This window comes from Salvelinus fontinalis, unplaced genomic scaffold, assembly GCF_029448725.1.
Source record: "Salvelinus fontinalis isolate EN_2023a unplaced genomic scaffold, ASM2944872v1 scaffold_1098, whole genome shotgun sequence".
NCBI classification, from domain to species: Eukaryota; Metazoa; Chordata; class Actinopteri; order Salmoniformes; family Salmonidae; genus Salvelinus; species Salvelinus fontinalis.
In genome coordinates, this window is record NW_026601307.1 from 26370 (window position 1) to 37500 (window position 11131).

The 11131-nt window shown below is 42.8% G+C and overlaps 1 protein-coding gene across 2 annotated transcripts in view; it reads right to left on the minus strand.

Moving 5' to 3' along the window:
* The window catches only part of LOC129848678 (protein FAM135A-like), a 40907-nt gene that overhangs the window by 21668 nt on the left and 8108 nt on the right, over positions 1 to 11131 (minus strand). For both annotated transcript variants that reach the window (XM_055915771.1, XM_055915770.1), the window contains exon 3: positions 3123 to 3202. In XM_055915771.1, coding sequence (XP_055771746.1) covers positions 3123 to 3202 — 80 coding nt within the window. The remainder of the gene's footprint in view (positions 1 to 3122; positions 3203 to 11131) is intronic.

Here is an 11131-nt window from a genome sequence, read left to right on the forward strand (position 1 = left end):
CTCCTACAGATACCCATTCAGATACCCATATACATTCCTCCTACAGATACCCATTCAGATACCCATATACATTCCTCCTACAGAAACCCATTCAGATACCCATATACATTCCTCCTACAGAAACCCATTCAGATACCCATATACATTCCTCCTACAGATACCCATTCAGATACCCATATACATTCCTCCTACAGAAACCCATTCAGATACCCATATACATTCCTCCTACAGAAACCCATTCAGATACCCATATACATTCCTCCTACAGAAACCCATTCAGATACCCATATACATTCCTCCTACAGATACCCATTCAGATACCCATATACATTCCTCCTACAGATACCCATTCAGATACCCATATACATTCCTCCTACAGAAACCCATTCAGATACCCATATACATTCCTCCTACAGATACCCATTCAGATACCCATATACATTCCTCCTACAGATACCCATTCAGATACCCATATACATTCCTCCTACAGATACCCATTCAGATACCCATATACATTCCTCCTACAGATACCCATTCAGATACCCATATACATTCCTCCTACAGAAACCCATTCAGATACCCATATACATTCCTCCTACAGAAACCCATTCAGATACCCATATACATTCCTCCTACAGAAACCCATTCAGATACCCATATACATTCCTCCTACAGATACCCATTCAGATACCCATATACATTCCTCCTACAGATACCCATTCAGATACCCATATACATTCCTCCTACAGATACCCATTCAGATACCCATATACATTCCTCCTACAGAAACCCATTCAGATACCCATATACATTCCTCCTACAGAAACCCATTCAGATACCCATATACATTCCTCCTACAGATACCCATTCAGATACCCATATACATTCCTCCTACAGAAACCCATTCAGATACCCATATACATTCCTCCTACAGATACCCATTCACTTCTGGTGTAGAAACCAGACTGTGGCATTTCCATAGGATACCTGATGATTAACAACATTTCAAGTTGACAAGTCAGAACCCATTATGAGTAAAGGGTCTGAATACTTTTGTAAATGAGATAGTTGCTTTTTTTATGTGCAAAAATGTCATCCATTTTAGAATAACAATACATGGGAGGCATGGAAATGTCTTAACCAAACGACGGGCATGGAGAAGAACACCTTGGCAGCAATACCACTTACTGATAACAATCTAGCCAATCAACTGAACCACTTCTTTGCCATATTTAAAACAACGGACAGGATTTCTGTAAATGACTTACCCCTCCCGAATGACAGTCCCAGCATCATCTCTGAAAAGGTTGTCTTTCAGCTCTTCTCCAAACTCAACCCTCAGAAAGCAGAAGGCTGTGATGGTCTAAGTGGGATGTCATCAGGGAGTGTAAATGGCTGTGTAACATGTACAGAATACTTTGTCAAATGTCATTGGACAGCAGCAGAACCGCACAAATCTGGCTGAAACTATTGTGCCCATTCACAAAGTGAATAATCCCAAATCCCTGAATGACGGTCATCCCATCTGCTTGCCCTCTGTGATAATCTAATGGTTGGACCCCATTGTCCTGGGACACCTTCTCCTGTACACAGAGAGCCTACTGGACTCGTTCCAGCTGGCATATAAACCAGGCTGTGGATCTGAAGATGCACTGGTCTTCCTCCTTCATAAAATCTACATGATCTGGATAAACCATGTTCATGCCACAATACTTTTTGTAGATTTTTTTATCTGCCTTCGACACATTGCATCCTGATATTCTGGTCAACAAACTTGCAACCATGGCCATCAACGCACGTCTCATCAACTGGATCAGGTGTTCTCTCACCAGTCGGGTCAGAAGAGTGAGGTTCAATGTGAATACATCAGAACCCACTAACCACCAATATGAGGGTACCCCAGAGCAGTGTCCTTTTACTGGTTCGGTTCACCCTCTACACTAACGTTTGCACCCAAATAACACCAGAAGGTACAACAGTAAAGTATGCAGATGATACAGCAAGCGTTGGTTTAACAGAGGAGTCCAGGATGACTACAGGACAGAAGTAAGGAAAACACATTCTTAAATGGGGGAAAACAAAGGAAATGACAAACCTCAGAAACATAAAAGATGATACCGGGCCCATTCACATCGACTTAAAATAGAATCAGAGCAATACAAATATCTTGGAACTATAATTGACTCAAAACTCTCCTGAACTCAAACAACAGATATACAAGAGACAGCAAGGACTGTATTTCATGAGGAGATTAAAGAAATATCAGGTGAACAAAATAAAAACAACCACATTGTGTTTCCAAGCCTGGTACAAACAGTTATCTATCTCTAATAAAAACACCACATTGTGTTTCCAAGCCTGGTACAAACAGCTATCTATCTCTAATAAAAACACCACATTGTGTTTCCAAGCCTGGTACAAACAGCTATCTATCTCTAATAAAAACATCCACATTGTGTTTCCAAGCCTGGTACAAACAGTTATCTATCTCTAATAAAAACACCACATTGTGTTTCCAAGCCTGGTACAAACAGCTATCTATCTCTAATAAAAACATCCACATTGTGTTTCCAAGCCTGGTACAAACAGCTATCTATCTCTAATAAAAACATCCACATTGTGTTTCCAAGCCTGGTACAAACAGTTATCTATCTCTAATAAAAACATCCACATTGTGTTTCCAAGCCTGGTACAAACAGTTATCTATCTCTAATAAAAACAGCTGTAAAAGAAGGAGTTATTCTGAAGAACATGGAAGCTCTGTTCTTGGAGAGAGAAGTGAGGGCAGGAGTGAGAATTGCCACTGACCTGACACACCCACTCAACCAGGAGTACAGATCCTACCATCAGGCCGCAGATACTGACTCCATCTTTACAAAACCCCAGAGCCCAGAAATCAGCAATTCCCACCAGTATAAGTCAATTGAATAAATAACTACTGTGAATAAAAAACGTACCCCTACTGTGCTGTGATGTTGTTTGTTGATGCAAGACAAATTTCCCGAAAACGGACACACAAATAATAATTATTAATAATACAAAAGAAGGCGATTTCTTAATGGTTGAAACACACACAACTAAAGCATTTTAGCGAGAGAGCGAGAGAGCGTGTGTTAACTGACCTGGTGGGTGGAGTAGACTGGCCTCTACTTTGTGAGGGACTCGTGGTGGCACCTTCATACTGGCACGGATCTGGTAGAACCTGGGAGACAAACAGTTAGCAATGAAAACAACAGGAAGGACATAGTGTTCACCCTACCAAGACTGGAACCCAGGCTCTTGCAGCTGTAAGTCCAACATCTTGATGAGGCAGGTAGACACTGCATGTTCTAATCCAAGGTCCCTACAGAATGTAGGAATTCTAAGCACAGAACTCATTTGATGGGACATACTGTAGCTTTAACCCAATAGAAATTAGAACAATTGGCCTATTAAAAATCTCTAGCCTACAGAGCCTTCAGGAAGTATTCACACCCCTTGGCTTCTCCCACATTCTGGTGTGTTACGGCCTGAATTTAAAATGGATTAAATGTAGTTTTTTATGTCACTGGCCTATACACCATACCCCATAATTACAAAGTGGAATATGTTTTTAGATTTTTTTTGACAGATTAATAAAAAATGAAAAGCTGAAATGTCTTAAATCAATAAGTGTTCAACCCCTTTGTTATGGCAAGTCTAAATAAGTTCAGGAGTAAACATTTGCTTAACAAGTAACATAATAAGTTGCATGGACTCACTGTGTGTGCAATAATAGTGTTTTAACATGATTTTTGAATGACTACCTCATCTCTGTACCCTACACATACAATTATCTATAAGATCCCTTAGTCGAGCAGTGAATTTCAAACACAGATTCTAATGCCTCCCAAAGAAGGGCACCTATTAGTAGAATGGTTCCCCCCAAAAAAGCAGACATTGAATATCCCTTTGAGCATGGTGAAGTTATTAATTACACTTTGGATGGTTTATCATTACACCCAGTCACTAAAAAGATAAAGTCCTTCCTAACTCAGTTGCCTGAGAGGAAGGAAACCGCTCAGGGATTTCACCATGAGGCCAATGGTAAGTTTAAAAAGTTAGAGTTTAATGGCTGTGATAGGAGAAAACTAAGGTTGGATCAACAACATTGTAGTTACTCTACAATACGAACCTAAATGAAAGAGAAAAAGTCTGTACAGAATAAAAATATTTCAAAACATGCATCCTGAGATATTTCTGTATTTAATTTTCAATAAATTTGCAAACATTTCTAAAAACATGTTTTCATTTTGTCATGAGGATGTGTGTGTAGATGGGGGAGAAACACATCTATGTAATCCATTTTGAATCCAGGCTGTAACAACATGTGGAATAGGTCAGGAGGTATGAATACTTTGTGAAGACAGTGTATAGAAAGAGTAAGAGTCTGGGTCCGTCGGAGTAACCTACAGGCCTGTAGTTTAGAGTGGAGACAGGGGAGAGATGGCCTCGTAAGAAGAGAACAGTCTGTGTAGGTTTACTAAAGGCATGTAAAACGAGCTTTCACTTTTCATGAATGAATAATGAGCACTTTCTTTAACACTCACTCGTGTGTTAGACTCACATTTAAAGTATTGATGAGTAAAGAAAGACCAGGGCCCATATTCAAACAAACATGTACTGATCTGGGATCAGTTCTCTCTTTATGATCATAATGAATAAGATTACATGACAGCCTGGGTGGACCTGATCCTAGAACTGCAGTCCTACTCTGAGACTGTCTGCTGGTCAGTGCTCTGCTCAGGACAGGACAGTATTACAACATGCTGTCTCCTTTTGAATGTACATTTCCCAGATGTATAAGAGATGTTTGGCTGGTATAACCTGACTACTAGGCTGACTTGGAGCTGTGACTGGTATAACCTGACCACAAGGCTGACTCGGAGCCGTGGCTGGTATAACCTGACTACTAGGCTGACTCGGAGCCGTGACTGGTATAACCTGACTACTAGGCTGACTCGGAGCCGTGGCTGGTATAACCTGACTACTAGGCTGACTCGGAGCCGTGGCTGGTATAACCTGACTACTAGGCTGACTCGGAGCCGTGGCTGGTATAACCTGACTACTAGGCTGACTCGGAGCCGTGGCTGGTATAACCTGACTACTAGGCTGACTCGGAGCCGTGACTGGTATAACCTGACTTCTAGGCTGACTCGGAGCCGTGGCTGGTATAACCTGACTACTAGGCTGACTCATAGCCGTGACTGGTATAACCTGACTACTAGGCTGACTCATAGCCGTGACTGGTATAACCTGACTTCTAGGCTGACTCGGAGCCATGACTGGTATAACCTGACTACTAGGCTGACTCGGAGCCGTGGCTGGTATAACCTGACTACTAGGCTGACTCGGAGCCGTGACTGGTATAACCTGACTACTAGGCTGACTCGGAGCCGTGACTGGTATAACCTGACTACTAGGCTGACTCGGAGCCGTGGCTGGTATAACCTGACTACTAGGCTGACTCGGAGCCGTGGCTGGTATAACCTGACTACTAGGCTGACTCGGAGCCGTGGCTGGTATAACCTGACTACTAGGCTGACTGAGCCGTGGCTGGTATAACCTGACTACTAGGCTGACTCATAGCCGTGACTGGTATAACCTGACTACTAGGCTGACTCATAGCCGTGGCTGGTATAACCTGACTACTAGGCTGACTCGGAGCCGTGGCTGGTATAACCTGACTACTAGGCTGACTCGGAGCCGTGACTGGTATAACCTGACTACTAGGCTGACTCATAGCCGTGACTGGTATAACCTGACTACTAGGCTGACTCGGAGCCGTGGCTGGTATAACCTGACTACTAGGCTGACTCGGAGCCGTGACTGGTATAACCTGACTACTAGGCTGACTCGGAGCCGTGGCTGGTATAACCTGACTACTAGGCTGACTCATAGCCGTGACTGGTATAACCTGACTACTAGGCTGACTCGGAGCCGTGGCTGGTATAACCTGACTACTAGGCTGATTCAAAGCTGGGGTTGTTACATTGTGATGCTGCAGCAGCACCAGAAAGGAGCAGCCTATCCCACTGGTGTGTCCGTCTGAACCACATCCCATGTTTGTTTCCTGACTCGCCACATGTTTCCAATGGAAGGAAAGCAGACAGCCGGACACAGACCAAAATACACTAGGATATGGACTAGTCTTTTATCACACCTACGTAGCAGACACAGGACTCTGCATATGAGGTGCTGTTGAGATCACTATGGATCAATGTTCCCTCTAAGCTGCGCTCGTGCGTAGATCCCTGGGACTGCCGGACAGAAGAAATATCTGCCCTCGCAGAGAAGCAGGAGATTGAACTTCATTCAACTTTATAGAGTTTTCCCCTTTAGTTAAAATTATCAACGATTCGCTCTACTGTGGGAATTGTGATCGAATCAATGCAATATTAGCCACTTTCAATGTAACATATGGAAACAAAAGGAACTGTGCAAGAGATGTTGTTGTAGGCAGAAGGCATGGGAGTAGGAATCTATTGTGTTGACATGTAGGACTCAGTGTACTCTGCACCAAGATCAGCTTGTTCTCAGATCAAAGCAAGAGCTGCATGCAGCCACGTGTGCACATTCTGTTCATATCCTCTGTTCGTTATTAGTTGTTAGCCCAGTTTTGGATCGTTAGTAGTCAGCAATAGGGGACTGATTGTTAGTTAGTTATTAACCCAGTTATAGATCATTAGTCGTCAGCAATAGGGGAGTGATTACAAGTTAGTGAGTTATTATCCCAGTTATAGATAATTTGTGGTCAGCCATTTGTATTTATTTATTTATTTATTTAACCAGGTAGGCTAGTTGAGAACAAGTTCTCATTTGCAACTGCGACCTGACCAAGATAAAGCAAAGCAGTTGGACACATACAACAACACAGAGTTACACATGGAATAAACAGACATACAATCAATAATACAGTAGAAAAATCTATATACAGCATGTGCAAATGAGGTAGGATAAGAGAGGTAAGGCAATAAATAGGCCATGGTGGCAAAGTAATTACAATATAGCAATTAAAGACTGGAATGGTAGGATGTGCAGAAGATGAATGTGCAAGTTGAGATACTGGGGTGCAAAGGAGCAAGATAAATAAATACAGTATGGGAATGAGGTAGAATGGATGGGCTATTTACAGATGGCCTATGTACAGGTGCAGTGATCTGTGAGCTGCTCTGACAGCTGGTGCTTAAAGCTAGTGAGGGAGGTAAGAGTCTCCAGCTTTAGTGATTTTTGCAGTTCGTTCCTGTCGTTGGCAGCAGAGAACTGGAAGGAGAGGCGGCCAAAGGAAGAATTGGCTTTGGGGGTGACCAGTGAGATATACCTAATGGAGCGCGTGCTACGGGTGGGTGCTGTTATGGTGACCGGTGAGCTGAGATAAGGCGGGGCTTTACCTAGCAGAGACTTGTAGATGACTTGGAGCTAGTGGGTTTGGCGACGAGTATGAAGCGAGGGCCAGCCAATGACATCATACAGGTCGCAGTGGTGGGTAGTATATGGGGCTTTGGTGACAAAACAGATGGCACTGTGATAGACTACATCCAATTTGTTGAGTAGAGTGTTGGAGGCTATTTTGTAAATGACATCGCCGAAGTCGAGGATCGGTAGGATGGTCAGTTTTATGAGGGTATGATTGCCAGCATGAGTGAAGGATGCTTTGTTGCGAAATAGGAAGCCGATTCTAAATTTAATTTTGGATTGGAGATGTTTAATGTGAGTCTGGAAGGAGAGTTTACAGTCTAACCAGACACCTAGGTATTTGTAGTTGTCCACATATTCTAAGTCAGAACCGTCCAGAGTAGTGATGCTGGACGGCCGGGCAGGTGCAGGCAGCGATCGGTTAAAGAGCATGCATTTAGTTTTATTTGCATTTAAGAGCAGTTGGAGGCCACGGAAGGAGAGTTGTATGGCATTGAAGCTCATCTGGAGGTTTAGTTAACACAGTGTCCAACGAAGGGCCAGAAGTATACAAAATGGTGTCGTCTGCGTAGAGGTGGATCAAAGAATCACCAGCGGCAAGAGCGACATCATTGATGTATACAGAGAAGAGAGTCGGCCCGAGAATTGAACCCTGTGGCACCCCCAAAGAGACTGCCAGAGGTCCGGACAACAGGCCCTCCGATTTGACATACTGAACTCTATCTGAGAAGTAGTTGGTGAACCAGGCGAGGCAGTCATTTGAGAAACCAAGGCTGCTGAGTCTGCCGATAAGAATGTTGTGATTGACAGAGTCAAAAGAGCCAGGTCGATGAATACGGCTGCACAGTAATGTCTCTTATCGATGGCAGTTATGATATCGTTTAGGACCTTGAGCGTGGCTGAGGTGCACCCATGACCAGCTCTGAAACCAGATTGCATAGCGGAGAAGGTACGGTGAGATTCTAAATGGTCGGTAATTGGTTTGTTAACTTGGCTTTCAAAGACCTTAGAAAGACAGGGTAGGATAGATATAGGTCTGTAACAGTTTGGGTCTAGAGTGTCTCCCCCTTTGAAGAGGGGGATGACCGCGGCAGCTTTCCAATCTATGGGAATCTCAGACGATACGAAAGAGAGGTTGAACAGGCTAGTAATAGGGGTTGCAAATATTTCCGCAGATAATTTTAGAAAGAGCGGGTATAGGGGAGTGATTACTAGTTAGTTAGTTATTAGCCCAGTTATAGATCATTATTAGTCAACAATAGGGGAGTGATTACTTCCTACATTTATAGACATCTCTGAAAAGCGAGTCTGGTAAAGAGCACTTTTCTGTCTTAAAAGGGGGAGTGTTGTATTTTGAGACTGGCTACTTAGATTATTCAAGCCTATAGGCAGAGGGTAGCATAATGTGTCTGATTCTGTGTAATAATGGTATGGGAATAATAATGCATTTTATTTTGTAAAGTGCTTTCTTGCATCAAACAACAACATTTTCAGTCACCTCCTTGTCTGAAGGACAAGTAGATGAACAGGTTAATGTCAAGTCAAAAGTCTCATGGAATGTACGACTACATTGAACACCACACATTGGCTGCTAGTGTAGGTTGAATGATAGAACAGCTATTTCCATGTTCAAATGTAGGCCACTCTGGTAGGCCACTCTAAATTATGATCAAATAGCCACAGTTGTCTACCTGACCACTGTCTGAAACTGTAACTTAAAGCAGGTATAGCCTCAGTGTTCACAGTGAAACTGTAACTTAAAGCAGGTATAGCCTCAGTGTTCACAGTGAAACTGTAACTTAAAGCAGGTTCAGCCTCAGTGTTCACAGTGAAACTGTAACTTAAAGCAGGTTCAGCCTCAGTGTTCACAGTGAAACTGTAACTTAAAGCAGGTTCAGCCTCAGTGTTCACAGTGAAACTGTAACTTAAAGCAGGTTCAGCCTCAGTGTTCACAGTGAAACTGTAACTTAAAGCCTCAGTGTTCACAGTAAAACTGTAACTTATAGCAGGTACAGCCTCAGTGTTCACAGTGAAACTGTAACTTAAAGCAGGTTCAGCCTCAGTGTTGACAGTGAAACTGTAACTAAAAGCAGGTTCAGCCTCAGTGTTCACAGTGAAACTGTAACTTAAAGCAGGTTCAGCCTCAGTGTTCACAGTGAAACTGTAACTTAAAGCAGGTTCAGCCTCAGTGTTCACAGTGAAACTGTAACTTAAAGCAGGTTCAGCCTCAGTGTTCACAGTGAAACTGTAACTTAAAGCAGGTACAGCCTCAGTGTTCACAGTAAAACTGTAACTTAAAGCAGGTTCAGCCTCAGTGTTCACAGTGAAACTGTAACTTAAAGCAGGTTCAGCCTCAGTGTTCACAAGGAAGAGGGCGTGGCAATGAGCACATCTCAGCGTGGCTACATCTTAGAGAACATTTTAGAGTACCCCATCTTGGCTCTGTAAGATACAACATTTTGCAGTTTTAAAGCAAATTTTCTGCGATTTTACATATCCTGCCATGGAGCCGAGAAAATGCAGTTTTAATGCTAGTTTCCTGCTATTCTACGCATTTTGCCATGGCTAATGCTGTGTTCTTTTTCTCAAACATAACAAAATGAATACTGCTAAATTCATTGTTTTGGAATTTTTTATTCTCCCTGAATGTCAAGCTTTTATTTTGGTGATGGTTAATTCTTAAAGATGATATTATTTAAAATATACACAGTGTACAGAACATTAGGAACACCTTCCTAATATTTAGTTGCACCCCCTTTTGCCCTCATCACAGCCTCAAATCATTTTAGAATGTGAAAGTGTTCCGCAGGGATGCTGGCCCATGTTGAATCCAATGCTTCCCACTGTTGTGTCAAGTTGGCTAGATGTCCTTTGGGCGGTGGACCATTCTTGATAAACACAGGAAACTGTTGAACGTGAAAAACACAGCAGTGTTGCAGTTCCTGACACACTCAAACCGGTGCGCCTGGCACCTACTATCATACCCCATTCAAATGTTGTCTTGCCCATTCATCCTCTGAATAGCACACATACACAATTCATATCTCAAGGCTTGAAAATCCTTCTTTAACCTGTCTCCTCCCCGCCATCTACACTGATGGAAGAGGATTTAGTGACATCAACAAGGGATCATATCTTTCACCTGTTCAGTCTGTGTCATGGAAAGAGTAGGTGTTCATAATGTTTTGTCCACTCAATGTATATAGGTCCATTATTTATTCTACATATTTTATATCTGGTTTTAGTCATTTAAGTTTACAATTTAATTGTTTTTCCATCACGAAAATTCATAAAATAAAAAACAGTTTGGAGTTAGGTGAACAGTTTAGGCTGCCTGCCCAATGATTACAATGGAAGAAAGATCCCTGCAATACACCAGTGGGTAGAGGCCACTGTGAAGCAGGAAGCAAAAAGAGAGCTTTCCATCCTCTCTGAGGCCGACGTCATGGGAACTCTGTTGGGGGAATATCTAGGCCGCAGCCGGCTTCCTGCTCTGCTCCACAGCTGAGTCCACTACAACCAGACACTCAGACAGACTGCGTTCTGATGGCTACAGACACATTGTTCACTTAGCGGAGCCGAGTGTCACGCTACACTGGAATGTCAGCTTCCAGAGTAGTTTAGTTAAATCTACACTCCATTCCTCTCAAAAGGTAGCATGAAGCTGCACACGGCATCAACGGTGGATGGAAGTAAG